Raw genomic sequence first — 17,200 nt, 5'->3', positions numbered from 1 at the left:
GAGCACAAAACACATGGAAATCAATGAGTAATTGCTGTTGACAACAAATTAGCGCTAGTACAAATATGAAGCTCATCTGTCTTGGCACAACAAATGGAGGATCGAGCCTCCACCACATCTTGCACTTAATGATCCATTTGTAGCATGTCATGTCAACACGAAAAACTTTCAGATTTTGGAATTTTGGATAAAGGATTCTCTACTGTAATAGATACAAAGATTTTATTCATACGTGACTGCACATTTATAACACATCAGCAGAATGACCTAAAGAAGGATACATCCAACATCCCTCATCCAACAGTTGTCTAGCCAGGATAATGCAAATGTTACAATTCAAATGACCCTTGAACTGTAACCTATCAATCAGATTGCAGGTGCTGTACTTTCCACCTCCAAAAATCAAGTCCAGTTAACCAGCAATCCTGAATTCTTTCATAGGTGCTCTCTTCCTCACAGTCCAATAACACATCTAAACCCAAAAATCACTTGGCTCCTCTAACTTCTATGTAACATACTCGCACACATGCCTAATATGATCAAACTCCTACATCTCTCAACCCTCTTCAGTGTCTCTTGATCAATCTATCTTACTCCATCATTCCTAAATGACCAAGCCATCGTTGATCAACAACCCCTCCTCTGCATCCTAAATTATACCATTCATACCTTATCATCATTTATTCTCTGAATAATATTTACACCACCCACTGATCTTAAACACATCATCATCATTGCAATATCCAAAAACCAAACTTCAAGCTCACACAAAAATATTGCCACCATTTATACTCTGGTACATTTCCCTATTTGTATTTATTAATAAACTTGTTTTCTTTCACAGACATCTCAACACTCCACCTACCCTTTTTTCCTCATCTGTTTTATGATTCACTTCATCTTTCAAATACCCATCTACTGACACCTTTCTTTCAACGCACCAGCCATATCCCACTGAGGTGGGGTGGCCCAAAAGGAAAAACAAAAATTTCTCCTTTTAAATTTAGTAATATATACAGGAGAAGGGGTTACTAGCCCCTTGCTCCCAGCATTTTAGTTGCCTCTTACGACAAGCATGGCTTACGGAGGAAGAATTCTGTTCCATTTCCCCATGGAGATCTACTGACACATCCACCCCAAATACAGTACCTACATACCTATTCACTTCCACATGCTTTCCCTCCAATCTGACATACAATCTCTCTTTTACTGCCTAAGACTTCTTATTTTAAGTTCACTTTCAACTAAACTACTCTGCAGATCACAAAGGACCAAACAAGTGTTATTGTACCAGAGTCAGAAATAAAAGAAGCCAGGTTACTAGGATCCCATGGTAGAAAAAGTGTTATGCTTAGATTCCAATCACATGACAGGAAAAAAGACTTAATTATTGCATCTATTAAAGTAAAGAGGTATACATAAACGAGTGTCTTACCAAAAAACGTCAGAACCTCCTGTATAGAGTCAGAAAACTTAAGTGGGAGAATAATGACACAATACACCAATGCTTCACACGGGATGGGAAAATTCTTGTTGGGAAAACAAATGTAGGTCAACTGTACACAATAACGAACGAGAATGATCTATCACGATTTCTCAGGGATACTAATCTTACAGAGAATAACTAAACAATGTCCAACCTAAAAGCCTACGTAGTGTAGTGTATGTTTTGCTCCATTATTGTTCAAATTTCATTGTTGTGTACGAATGGTATATAATACCGACAAGATGAGATTAAGACACATGTGCAACATCTGGGAATCTTTATTGTAGACGTTTCGCCATCCAGTGGCTTTATCAATACAAATTCTAGGACATAATTTGACGACAGTAGAACTATGTACAGAAGATGAGGTAATCAGTCCCTCAACCTAGGAGTAGGTGCGAAGAGCACCATAGTCGTGGAGATTCTGAAGCAGAAGAAAGGAGCCTGGCGCTTATATAGTAACGTCAGGTGTAGCAGACGAGGGCATTTTCACTGGTAGGCGGGATTCCCCCAGTGGAAGTAGGTCCTTCCCAAAGAGATGGGTTAGTTGTAGTAGTAGTTGTCGTAGTCATGAAGGTTATGTACATGCCCTCGTCTGCTACACCTGACGTTACTATATAAGCGCCAGGCTCCTTTCTTCTGCTTCAGAATCTCCATGACTATGGTGCTCTTCGCACCTACTCCTAGGTTGAGGGACTGATTACCTCATCTTCTGTACATAGTTCTACTGTCTTCAAGTTATGTCCTAGAATTTGTATTGATAAAGCCACTGGATGGCGAAACGTCTACAATAAAGATACCCAGATGTTGCACATGTGTCTTAATCTCAAATTTCATTGTACAATCTCTTAGTAATTAAATAATCAACTACCTCATTTTGTGATTTTACTAGTAAGCCTAAGTCACCTTATGTAATTTTCTTATTTACTATTGTTTGCTTAAACATTAGCTGAATTGATACTTTCTCTGTCCATATTACTACCTCATATTTTTTTAAATACTATCAATTGATATTACTTACTAAAATTAATAATTATCATTTTTACTATAATTTCAATTTACTCTTAACATTTTTGACATTTAATAACCATTACTTGTCTAATTACCTTTACCTGTTTTAATACCACATTTACTATCTTAGAGTACTCTTAATTACCTTGTACTGCCATATAACCTCAAGTATAACTACCAGTGCAATAATTGAATAAAATAAACATTACTTTTTCACTTTTTTGTAATCATTATTACTTACTAAAATTTTATTAAACACCATATTTACTACCAGTCAATTTTACTTTTGTACATTAAACATTATTTTATACTTCCCATAACATTTTGTTGCCAAATTTTCAAGTTTGTATATTCAACTCCAACCTTTATATTATCCTTTGTACCTGTGTACCTGTCTACCATCTTACTATCATATTATAACCAAGACATTACCATTGTTATTTTTTACTATTATTCTTTTGGTACTTTAATTGTGAATTATATTTTGTCAATTTAAATCTAGTTATACTCTTGATCTTGTCAACAACCTATACCAGACTCTAGTGCAATTGCAAGTACCATTTCAATTTGTATTTTTATATTATAAGTTTATATTATAATTCCTACTCTAAGATTGTTTTCATATCTTAGTGACTATATTGTGTGTGCAATTAGTGTATATTTCAAGTATATTATTGTTCAAGGCCCTTAACTATCTTTTGCTAACTAGTACCAACTACTTCATATATTTATTTTTTCTACTTTTTTTATTCTTTTGCTACCTTAACTTGTATATTTTATCTTGTCAATTTATATCTAGTTATACTCTAATTCTTGTAAACAACTTATATAACACCTTAGTGCAATTACAATTGAGAGTCTTGTGCCTTTTTTATATTATTAGATTAAACTCAGTTGTACTATAGTCAATACCAAATTCATTATATTAGACCATATTGCAATTACTAGTGAGAGACTGGTGCTATTTTTAATTTGTATTGTTATATTATTAGATTAAATCTAGTTGTACTATAGCTCATTCTAGCTCAAAACATAGACTCCACAATTAGTGCAATTATTTGATTACCACTTTATTGTTCACCACAACTTATATTAGTCCCTTTTATATTATAATTTTATATTATAATTCTAACTTTAAAGAATTACCTTTAAAGTACTACCTACTATCATATTCCCAAGCTCCATTATTTGATCATCACTTTATTTGTTCACCACAAATTATTTTAGTCCCTTTTATATTGTCTCCTTTATTTTAGCTTTAAAAAACTACCTTAGCTCATTATTTTTACATTTGTTAAATAATTCAGGTGCTATTTTTTAGCTTTAGAATATTTACTTTGTTTTATACTTAATTCTAACTATAGATTCACTACAAATCTTATGATTACAAGCATTGATCCTGATACCAACCTCTTATTTAATGACTTAAATGATTCAAACAGTTACTGTAATTACTACACTGCAGAACAATCAAAGGCACTTCTCAGAGCTAACAACAACATAACTATCTTTAACTACAATATCAGATCTTTAAGCAAGCATTATGATGACCTCCTAGCATTACTAAATTCCTTGCATGCCAATATGTCCATCATTACACTAACTGAAACCTGGCTAAAGCCTGATACTACAGATGTCTATGCCATTCCTGGTTACACAGCCATACACAACTGTAGGCCAGACCAACAAGGGTGTGGCACAGCTATATACTACTCAGACCAACTAGAATGTATCACTAATACTGGCACAAGGGATGAACATGGGGAATATATAATAGCTAAATTCAAATCCAAATACCTACAAAAACCTCTCACAGTGATAAACATCTACAGAGTTCCACAATCAAACATTAGCCAATTTAGTCAAAACCTAGGAAGTATGATAACTGATGCACGCATGAACAAAGATCACTTACTACTCTCAGGTGACTTCAATATAAATCTCCTGCAAGACCAGGACCCACACGTTACTGAATTCACAAACACAATGAGTAACTGCATGTTGCTACCAACAGTAACAAAACCTACAAGAGTTACGGAGACTAGTGTTTCCCTACTTGACCACATCTGGACCAACACCATATCCCCTTTAAAATCAGGCATAATTACAGATAATACCACAGACCACTACCCTACTTTCCTCATAACAACTCTTGGTAAAATACCCCAAGACACTACTAAAGTCACCTTCAGACTTCACAATGAGGCAGCCATTAATAACTTCACAACAGCAGTAACAAACATTGACTGGCACACTGAGCTAGAAATCTATACAGATATTGACGAATGTTTTAATAATTTTCTAAAAAAGACCCAATACCTCTATAACAAGCACTGCCCTAAAAAAACTAAACAGATGACAGCTAAGAGACTGAACAGTCCCTGGCTAACACCCAGCATTCTCAAATCCATAAATACAAAACACCGATATGAAAAACAGTACAGAATGGGTCACATAACCAGAGACCAAACAAAACGTTACTCGTCAATCCTAACCAGCCTGATAAGAAGGGCAAAAAAACTGTATTATGAGAACAGATTATCCAACTTACGAGGTGATATAAAAAAGACCTAGAAGACCCTATCAGAAATTCTGGGAACAAAAAAGATACCACGAAATAGTGAAATAAAATTAGCAAAATCAGATGAACCCCAACTCCCACCAACAGAAACAGCAAACAGACTCAATGATTTCTTCTCCACTATAGGACAAAACCTTGCCAATAAAATCCCAAGCTCAGATACCCCACCAAATGACTACCTCACTGGCAACTACCCGAACACACTGTTCCTAGCTCCGACTAACCCATACAAAGTCTCCCTTATTATCAACACACTAAAAAACAAGGCAGGAGATTTAAATACCTTACCACCCTTTATATATAAAAAAGTGTCACAAGTGCTATCACCAATCATTGCAACACTCTTTAACAAATCCATTGAATCCTCCACCTTCCCTACAGCTCTCAAAATAGCAAGGGTCACCCCGATCCATAAAGAAGGAGACCAAACAGAGTTGAATAACTATAGGCCAATATCCAATTGACACCCTCTCTCAAAAATCTTCGAAAAATTAATTCATAAACGACTCTACTCCTACCTCATCTCCCAAAACATTCTCAACCCCTGCCAATTTGGATTCAGGCCTAATAAAAATACTAATGATGCTATTATACACATGCTAGAACATATATACAATGCAATAGAGAAAAAAGAAGTCCCACTGGGGATCTTCATTGACTTACGTAAAGCTTTTGATACAGTTGACCATGACTTGCTCCACGTAAAATTGTCACACTATGGTATTAGAGTGCACTCCCTCAACTACCTCAAGTCATACCTCAGCAACAGAAGCCAATATGTGTATGCAAATGGGGCAAGCTCTTCCGCTCAACCAATTACAGTTGGTGTCCCACAGGGAAGTGTCCTTGGTCCTCTTCTCTTTCTCCTATACATAAATGACCTACCAAATGCTTCGCAATTACTCAAACCCACACTTTTTGCAGATGACACTACATACGTCTTCTCTCACCCGAGCCCAGTCACGCTAGCCAATACTGTAAACACCGAATTACAGAAAATATCTACCTGGATGAGGACTAACAAACTTACACTAAACATTGACAAAACCTACTTCATTCAGTTTGGTAACAGAGCTACAGATGTACCTCTTAACATAACGATAAACAGATCACCTGTCACAAAGCTAACAGAGGGAAAATTCTTAGGAATCCACCTTGATAATAGACTCAAATTTCATACACATATACAACAAATTTCTAAGAAAATTTCCAAGACTGTAGGCATACTATCGAAGATACGGTACTATGTTCCACAGTCAGCCCTCCTGGCCCTTTATCACTCTCTTATTTACCCCTATCTCACCTATTGAATTTGTGCATGGGGCTCAACAACAATTAACCATCTCAGACCAATAATTACCCAACAAAAGGCTGCAGTTAGAATGATAACAAATTCTCACTACAGGCAGCACACTCCACCAATATTCAAAACACTCAACCTACTCACCATACAAAACATCCATACTTATTACTGCACCTATTACATACATAGAACACTTAACTCTGATATTAACCCTCCCCTCAAACATCTCCTTGCCAACCTCAACAGAACACATGACCATAACACAAGGCACAGATCACTCTTTGATGTTTCTCGTGTCCATCTCACGCTATGCAAAAACTCAATGCACATAAAAGGCCCTAAAATCTGGAATTCATTACCTGTAAATATAAAAGAAACACTACCTGTTTATAAATTCAAGTCTCTTCTCAAAGATCACTTACTCACTCAAAACCAAATAAATACTGAATAACTGAACCTTATAAATTGTATATCCTAAATGTTACTCACAATTATATCACACAAATGTTAAACCTAGGACCCAATCTAACTTTATTATTTTTTTAAATACACTACCTAACAGAATACTCCATTCGACTGAATGAACAGCAATGCATGCAACCATATGACCTGTCTTTGTAATACTCATTTGTGCTTTATAGTTATCTGTTTACAATAATGTCTTATCACTGATTTCATCATTGCTTAGTTAATCTTAAGTTAATTTTAAGCCAGCCTGTAATGCTATGCATATAAGTGGCTTTGGCATGCTGCTCTTACCTGTATTTTTTTTGTACCTCTGTATGTATGCTAAAATTACTAAATAAATAAAATAAACTAACTTGTTTTATGCATCTTCCTAAGCTACATAACTGCCACAACTTCTCTTATCAATCTTCTAAAAGCACTATGTCATCGACAAAAACCACTGAGACAATTCCCACTTCATATGGAATTCATTTCTGTTTAATCCCACACTTCCTTCCCTCACTAGCATTCACGTCTTTTATAATCCTTTTATCATACAACAACCAAATCATATAACACAATCCCTATCTAAGGCTCACTTTTATGGGAGAATACAGTACTCACCTTCTCTAATATATACCCTAACCTGAGCCTCACTCTTATAAAAACTCTTTACAGCTTTAACCACTCACCACTACCTAAGCCATACATTCTGTAACAGTTGCCAAGCATTTCCTTAACCCACTATCATATCCCTTCCATAAACCCATAATGCAACAAATAGCTCTTTACTCTCATTTAAGTATTACTTACCGATTATTTTAATGCAAACACTTAACCCACACATCCCCCTTCCTTTTCTATATCTTCCTTGTTCTTCTGCAATCCTACTTAATAAAGTGCAATCATTGTTGGGTATTGAAAAGTGGATTTTGTTGGAACCAACTGATAACATTTGCCCAAGAGAATATTTTTTCTCTATCACTGTTCACATTCTCTTTATGAATAAATGATCTCTTTTAATATTAAAATGCAAATGTAAAAATGTCCAAAATGCAAAGTGTGAAAATTATAAATAATCCTACCGGTGTCTGCTCTGGATGAAATAAGCAATGCCAAATACGATAATGATGATAACCACTAGGCTGCAAGATACCGGGATGATGATGTAAGATAACTGAGGCTTCCGGTCCACTGTAAAAGAGAAAACATGTACATTAATCTCTGATTTGAGCAGAAAACCAGGAAAGGTGTCACAGTTAATTTCCTTATGATCAGGAAGAAAGCCCTATTGTACCAGAAAACAGTGTGATTGGGAAGGAAAGCCCGAACAAGAGGGTTTCTTTAGGTCAGGCTGGTTCTGCCAGCATGAAGTGTACAATTGGCTGCAAAATACTAAATTCGGTAGGGAAAATGTATCTGCTGACTATGCTGCTGCTGGCACAGTTGGATGAAATTATTTCTGACGGAAGCTACAAACCTGAGCAAGTGTTTAATGCAGATGAAAGAAAATTACATTGAAGATGCTGTCAAAAACTTGCATCATAAAGCAAAAAAAAAGTGAACTTGAACTGTTTTTGTGTGTGATTTTTAAGTGTAAACTGATGCTGTGTGTGATTTTAGTGCAAACCAATACTTATCACTCCCAGAATCCTTATGGTTTGAAAGGTAAAGACAAACCCACTTGGCCTGTTATTTGATGGTCTTGTTAAATTATGTAGTTGATGTTTTGACAGTACAGATAGAAAATCAAAACCTAGTCACTGTAGTTGTATATAAGATGCCATATACAATTTTTCAACAGTTCAAGGAACAGCTGTTAAAAATGGAATACATACTCTGGAAAATCTTTCAACCCCAGCCCCAAATATCTTGTTGCTTGGTGATTACAATTTAAAGAATTCAGAACAAAAGAATGTAGTAAATAGTGTAACAGCAGAGAGAATTTCAGGAGACAGCTCCACCAAATTTCCTTACACAAATGAGCTGTTGAAAAACCACAGTACAGGTGAGGATTGAACTTGTGGCAAGTGAGTTGTAAAACTCCAGGCCAGAGCATAAGCCACTGAATCTCTAATAAATTCACCTTAAGCCAGTAAATAGCAGAGTCAACTAAACAGGAAAATAATTCAGATCTTATTTTTTATTTTTTTTTATTATCACACTGGCCGATTCCCACCAAGGCAGGGTGGCCCAAAAAAGAAAAACTTTCACCATCATTCACTCCATCACTGTCTTGCCAGAAGGGTGCTTTACACTACAGTTTAAGCTGCAACATTAACACCCCTCCTTCAGAGTGCAGGCTCTGTACTTCCCATCTCCAGGACTCAAGTCCGGCCTGCCGGTTTCCCTGAACCCCTTCATAAATGTTACTTTGCTCACACTCCAACAGCACGTAAAGTATTAAAAACCATTTGTCTCCATTCACTCCTATCAAACACACTCACGCATGCCTGCTGGAAGTCCAAGCCCCACGCACACAAAACCTCCTTTACCCCCTCCCTCCAACCTTTCCTAGGCCGACCCCTACCCCGCCTTCCTTCCACTACAGACTGATACACTCTTGAAGTCACTCCGTTTCGCTCCACTCTCTCTACATGTCCGAACCACCTCAACAACCCTTCCTCAGCCCTCTGGACAACAGTTTTGGTAATCCTGCACCTCCTCCTAACTTCCAAACTACGAATTCTCTGCATTATATTCACACCACACATTGCCCTCAGACATGACATCTCCACTGCCTCCAGCCTTCTCCTCGCTGCAACATTCATCACCCATGCTTCACACCCATACAAGAGCGTTGGTAAAACTATACTCTCATACATTCCCCTCTTTGCCTCCAAGGACAAGGTTCTTTGTCTCCACAGACTCCTAAGTGCACCACTCACCCTTTTCCCCTCATCAATTCTATGATTCACCTCATCTTTCATAGACCCATCCGCTGACACGTCCACTCCCAAATATCTGAATACATTCACCTCCTCCATACTCTCTCCCTCCAATCTGATATCCAATCTTTCATCACCTAATATTTTTGTTATCCTCATAACCTTAATCTTTCCTGTATTCACTTTTAAATTTCTTCTTTTGCACACCCTACCAAATTCATCCACCAACCTCTGCAACTTCTCTTCAGAATCTCCCAAGAGCACAGTGTCATCAGCAAAGAGCAACTGTGACAACTCCCACTTTATGTGTGATTCTTTATCTTTTAACTCCACGCCTCTTGCCAAGACCCTCGCATTTACTTCTCTTACAACCCCATCTATAAATATATTAAACAACCACGGTGACATCACACATCCTTGTCTAAGGCCTACTTTTACTGGGAAATAATTTCCCTCTTTCCTACATACTCTAACTTGAGCCTCACTATCCTCGTAAAAACTCTTCACTGCTTTCAGTAACCTACCTCCTACACCATACACCTGCAACATCTGCCACACTGCCCCCCTATCCACCCTGTCATACGCCTTTTCCAAATCCATAAATGCCACAAAGACCTCTTTAGCCTTATCTAAATACTGTTCACTTATATGTTTCACTGTAAACACCTGGTCCACACACCCCCTACCTTTCCTAAAGCCTCCTTGTTCATCTGCTATCCTATTCTCTGTCTTACTCTTAATTCTTTCAATAATAACTCTAACATACACTTTACCAGGTATACTCAACAGACTTATCCCCCTATAATTTTTGCACTCTCTTTTGTCCCCTTTGCCTTCATACAAAGGAACTATGCATGCTCTCTGCCAATCCCTAGGTACCTTACCCTCTTCCATACATTTATTAAATAATTGCACCAACCACTCCAAAACTATATCCCCACCTGCTTTTAACATTTCTATCTTTACCTACTGCCTCACAAACTTCCCCCACACTCACAACTGGCTCTTCCTCACTCCTATAAGATGTTATTCCTCCTTGCCCTATACACGAAATCACAGCTTCCCTATCTTCATCAACATTTAACAATTCCTCAAAATATTCCCTCCATCTTCCCAATACCTCTAACTCTCCATTTAATAACTCTCCTCTCCTATTTTTATCTGACAAATCCATTTGTTCTCTAGGCTTCCTTAACTTGTTAATCTCACTCCAAAGCTTTTTCTTATTTTCAACAAAATTTGTTGATAACATCTCACCCACTCTCTCATTTGCTCTCTTTTTACATTGCTTCACCACTCTCTTAACCTCTCTCTTTTTCTCCATATACTCTTCCCTCCTTGCATCACTTCTACTTTGTAAAAACTTCTCATATGCTAACTTTTTCTCCCTTACTACTCTCTTTACATCATCATTCCACCAATCGCTCCTCTTCCCTCCCGCACCCACTTTCCTGTAACCACAAACTTCTGCTGAACACTCTAACACTACATTTTTAAACCTACCCCATACCTCTTCGACCCCATTGCCTATGCTCTCATTAGCCCATCTATCCTCCAATAGCTGTTTATATCTTACCCTAACTGCCTCCACTTTTAGTTTATAAACCTTCACCTCTCTCTTCCCTGATGCTTCTATTCTCCTTGTATCCCATCTACCTTTTACTCTCAGTGTAGCTACAACTAGAAAGTGATCTGATATATCTGTGGCCCCTCTACAAACATGTACATCCTGAAGTCTACTCAACAGTCTTTTATCTACCAATACATAATCCAACAAACTACTGTCATTTCGCCCTACATCATATCTTGTATACTTATTTATCCTCTTTTTCTTAAAATATGTATTACCTATAACTAAACCCCTTTCTATACAAAGTTCAATCAAAGGGCTCCCATTATCATTTACACCTGGCACCCCAAACTTACCTACCACACCCTCTCTAAAAGTTTCTCCTACTTTAGCATTCAGGTCCCCTACCACAATTACTCTCTCACTTGGTTCAAAGGCTCCTATACATTCACTTAACATCTCCCAAAATCTCTCTCTCTCCTCTGCATTCCTCTCTTCTCCAGGTGCATACACACTTATTATGACCCACTTCTCGCATCAAACCTTTACTTTAATCCACATAATTCTTGAATTTACACATTCATATTCTCTTTTCTCCTTCCATAACTGATCATTCAACATTACTGCTACCCCTTCCTTTGCTCTCTCTCAGATACTCCAGATTTAATCCCATTTATTTCCCCCCACCGAAACTCCCCTACCCCCTTCAGCTTTGTTTCGCTTAGGGCCAGGACATCCAACTTCTTTTCATTCATAACATCAGCAATCATCTGTTTCTTGTCATCCGCACTACATCCACGCACATTCAAGCATCCCAGTTTTATAAAGTTTTTCTACTTCTCTTTTTTAGTAAATGTCTACAGGAGAAGGGGTTACTAGCCCATTGCTCCCGGCATTTTAGTCGCCTCATACGACACGCATGGCTTACGGAGGAAAGATTCTTTTCCACTTCCCCATGGACAATAGAAGAAATAAAGAAGAACAAGAGCTATTCAGAAAAAGAAGAAAAACCTAGATGTATGTATATATATATGCATGTGCGTGTCTGTGAAGTGTGACCAAAGTGTAAGTAGGAGTAGCAAGATATCCCTGTTATCTAGCGTGTTTATGAGACAGAAAAAGAAACCAGCAATCCTACCATCATGCAAAACAGTTACAGGTTTCTGTTTCACAGTCATCTGGCAGGACGGTAGTACTTCCCTGGGTGGTTGCTGTCTACCAACCTACTACCTAATTCAGATCTTATTTTCACAAATAATGATGATGATCTGGTACAAAATTTAAGTTAATTCAGATCACAACCTAATTGAAGTTCAGACCTGCATGCACATGGGTCTTACCAGCAAAATGCAAACAGCTATGAGTGTGTTTTCACCAAATTCAATTTTAACAAGAATATGGATCCAAACCAGTCTAGAAAATATCACCTCTGCAGCACTAGAAATATATGTTCAAGGCACGTTCCACTAAGGAAAATAAAGAGAAAACGTAAATTAGAAAGAGAGAGAGATGCTCCCTCTACAGGCAAAGGCTAAGAATCACAGAGTTCCTTAAGGGTGCTAGACTTTCTGAAATGTGGAAGGAAACACTGGCCTGGGAAATAGAAAATATTGAACATTAGTCTAATGAATCATACAGAGTCCAGGAAAGATGGAGACAGCTGAAAGCAATTAATGAAAGTAAAAGAAATCCAATATATTTCTTCTTGTATGCTAAATCCAGGGCAAAACCTGCATGCTTATACTGACGACAGCAAAGAAATGAGTGAAATACTGAAACCTGAATATGAATATGTTGAGTGAGATATAAATCAGACAATCTAAATGTCCAAAACACCAGTGGATTTTGAAAAGGTCATTGACAACATGCCCATTCATTCTACCCAAGGCCCTCAATCACAGATCTGTGTTCATCTACAGCTGAAAGAAACCCATCACATGCCTTAAATATTCTACAGAGGGGGACCCTAGACATGGGTATCGTCCCACAGTTGTTAAATACAAAGGATATAGTTCCACTCCACAAAGGTGGCAGCAAAACAACAGCAAAGAATTATAGACTGGTAGTGCTACTGTCTACATTTTAGAAATCTTTGAAAGAGTTCCAAGAAGCAAGATTGCCAACCACTTGGAATCTTAACAATTGCACAACCAGGATAGCATGGGTTTAGAGCAAGTCACTCTGCCTCTCACAACTAATGGACCAATGTCATGGTCTTGGATGCATTGGAGGACAAAAAGAATGCTGATGCAGTAAAATACACTTTACAAAAACCTTTGACAGGTGCGATCATAATGTAATAGCACACAAAATGTGTACAAAAGGAATAATGAAAAGTGGACAGATGGATTTTAAATTTCTAACCAACAGAATGCAAAGAGTAATAGTAAACAGAGCTAAGTCAGAAACTGCCACAGTGAAAAGCTCTGTTCCTCAAGGCATGTACTCAATCAAAATAATTTTCCTCATCCTCATATCTGGAAAACAGACATAAATCATAGCACTGTAATGTCCTTTGCAGACAACACTAGAACTTGCATGAATGTGTCATTCATTGAGTACATAATCTCCAAGTAGATAAATCAAGTCTTTTTTACATATATGAATCAATTTTACAAGAGAAGAGCTGTTATCCTACCTCAGCTCATTTCAAAGCTCCAGCCCTAGAAAATCTAATACATACTACCACCGCCAAGGAAAAGACCCTCGCCAGTCAACTAACACCCAGGCACCTACTTACTGCTAAGTGAACAGGGGCAGCTGGTGTAAGGAAAGATGCCCAACATTTCCACCTGTACCAGGGATCGAATCATGGACACTCAATGTGTGAGCTGAGTGCACTACCAACTGAGCCACGGTCTTATACTGGGCGACAGAAAACATGACATTTGTTGAGGACAAAGTTCAGTTACTCTGTTACAGGAAAACTTGAGGAAATAAAAGCTAGATCAGAAAATAATATACAATATAACCACAAAAGAGAGTGAAAAATAATGTGAAGGACTTAGGAGTGTTAATGTCAAAGGATCTCACATTCAAGGACCACAACAGTGTCATTTAATCAGCGGCAGCAGCGACTTCCAAGTTCCGTACTTTTCTCCAACTATCAGAGCCACCAATGCTCCTATGATGACCTAGTTACAAGGAAAACTGCACTACCCAACGTAACACCCAGAATGACCAAAGATTACCAACAGTGAAACCTACAAATCGAAAATAATAGAGATCAAAGGAAGACTGCCCACAAACCGAAAGCAACACCCCGCTGCCAGCCGAACAACGTAACCCTAAGCTTTGTATAACTACAACTTCTTCTTAACTACAACAATTCCTGTAGTACTATGAGGCGCAATCTAAGAGGAAACAGCACCAAGGCCAGCAAGAAAACACCGAAAAATCAACTATTCAACAAGAGTAGCCAGGAGGACGCCGGCCCAGCAACCACCCCACTCACCGCCGCTCAAGGCGACACAACAACAATAACAAACATGGCTGCCACCAGCCCATCCTCCCCTCTCTTCCCCGGATTCAACCTACCAAGTAGTCTTTCAGGTGTGACCAACGATCCAGATACCCTAAAGACATGCATCTCCAACTTAGTTATTGAAAATATGAATCTTCGAGAGACACTAACAAAACAAGACACCAGGATGACACAACTCGAGAACAAAATCCTCAGTATTGAACAAAAGTTATCAACACCAGGAATGACTAACTGTGACAAGACCATCCAAGCAGTCATAGATAGCCATACCCAACAAATAATATCTCTTAATACAAAGGTTGAAGAAGCAGTAAAAGAATGGAAGAACAACTTAGATAACCAGTTCAGTGACTACTTTGCTCTCCAAGAAGATAAAACTGAACAAGATAAACTATCGGACGCAGTAATAGTTAACAGTCCACTTCTTCCCAGTGATATGAACCAAACAAACAGTAAAGAAATTACTCTGCAGATCATAAAGGACCAAACAAGTGTTATTGTACCAGAGTCTGAAATAAAAGAAGCCAGGTTACTAGGATCACATGGTAGAAAAAGTGTTATGCTTAGATTCCACTCACATGACAGGAAAAAAGACTTAATTATTGCATCTATTAAAGTAAAGAAAGAGGTATACATAAACGAGTGTCTTACCAAAAAACGTCAGAACCTCCTGTATAGAGTCAGAAAACTTAAGCGGGAGAATAATGACACAATACACCAATGCTTCACACGGGATGGGAAAATTCTTGTTAGGAAAACAAATGTAGGTCAACTGTACACAATCACGAACGAGAATGATCTATCACGATTTCTCACGGATACTAATCTTACAGAGAATAACTAAACAATGTCCAACTTAAAAGCCTACGTAGTGTAGTGTATGTTTTGCTCCATTATTGTTCAAATTTCATTGTACAATCTCTTAGTAATTAAATAATCAACTACCTCATTTTGTGATTTACTAGCAAGCATAAGTCACCTTATGTAATTTTCTTATTTACTATTGTTTGCTTAAACATTAGCTGAATTGATACTTTCTCTGTCCATATTACTACCTCATATTTTTTTAAAAACTATCAATTGATATTACTTACTAAAATTAATTACAGGAAGGCCCCGCTTTACGGCGTTTCACTTTACGGCGTTCCGCTAATACGGACATTTCAAATTATGACCAAAACTCGCTATACTGCTCCCCCCACCTGACTTTCTAATATGGTCACCGTGCCCCACCCTGTTTGTTTACATTCTCCATGAGCTCAGTAAGCACTAAGTCTCTCCATTTTGTCTGGAAACTCCAAAATTTCAAATGTTTTTAAAAGTTATTTCATATTTTATATATACTCTGATAATTATACTTATGTATACCTGTACCTAAATAAACTTACATACTGTGCTGGCATGCAGGTACACATTAAAATTGGTAAGTGTCTTATGTCTCCAGACGTCATATTAGTAATGATAATAATAATCATCGAGTCATTTAAATGTCGTATATTACGTTAATATACACATTTTCATTAATCCATCCATGATATTTTTTTCAAAATTATATAACAAACACGATGCATAACATATAAATAAGATAAATACACCCCACAGTAGAATAAATAAACATAAATGTGAGATGTGGTAGCAGACGACTTGCACAAGTGACGCCATACTAGAAATGATAATAATAATAATAACAATACTCATCGAGTCTCATTAAATGTCGTATATTACGGTAATATACACAATTTCATTAATCCATCTATGATATTTTTTTCAAAATTATATAATAAACACGATGCATAACATATAAATAAGATAAATACACCCCACAGTAGAATAAATAAACATAAATGTGAGATGTGGTAGCAGACGACTTGCACAAGTGACGCCATATTAGAAATGATAATAATAATAACAATACTCACCGAGTCTCATTAAATGTCGTATATTACGTTAATATACACATTTTCATTAATCCATCCATGATATTTTTTTTCAAAATTATATAATAAACACGATACATAACATAAAAAGATGATAAATACACCCCACAATAGAATAAATAAACATAAATATAAGATGTGGGAGCCACATAACTTGTACAAGTGACGGCAAGAATAACATTTTCTCTAATCTAACATAAGAGAAAATGTGTTACTGGGGGTAACTGTAGAAAATTATTCCTTTCGTATGTATGTAAGTAAGTTTATTCAGGTATACACAAATACAGTTACATAGATTATCATACATAACAACATACGTGTAGAGAACCTAGGATAACCCAAAAAAGTCAGTGTGACTTATTTCCATTGCCTTCACTCAGAGCTTCATTTCTTCTCAAAATGATGTTACATGAGAATGGGAGTGTTCTTCTTTATTAATTCTACCGTATCAATGTAGAGACAACCTGTACACAATGTAACTTGTACACAAACC

At 37.1% G+C, this 17,200-nt stretch overlaps 1 protein-coding gene across 2 annotated transcripts in view; it reads right to left on the bottom strand.

Annotated features, from left to right (window-relative positions):
* LOC128692529 (uncharacterized) overlaps positions 1 to 17,200 on the bottom strand; it is a 242,489-nt gene that overhangs the window by 58,709 nt on the left and 166,580 nt on the right. For both annotated transcript variants that reach the window (XM_070080838.1, XM_070080845.1), the window contains exon 8: positions 7,914 to 8,022. In XM_070080838.1, coding sequence (XP_069936939.1) covers positions 7,914 to 8,022 — 109 coding nt within the window. The remainder of the gene's footprint in view (positions 1 to 7,913; positions 8,023 to 17,200) is intronic.

Source organism: Cherax quadricarinatus, chromosome 6 (genome assembly GCF_038502225.1).
Source record: "Cherax quadricarinatus isolate ZL_2023a chromosome 6, ASM3850222v1, whole genome shotgun sequence".
Classification (NCBI taxonomy): Eukaryota; Metazoa; Arthropoda; class Malacostraca; order Decapoda; family Parastacidae; genus Cherax; species Cherax quadricarinatus.
Note: the sequence above shows the minus strand (reverse complement) of the source record. Positions and strands in the feature narration are given on the sequence as shown.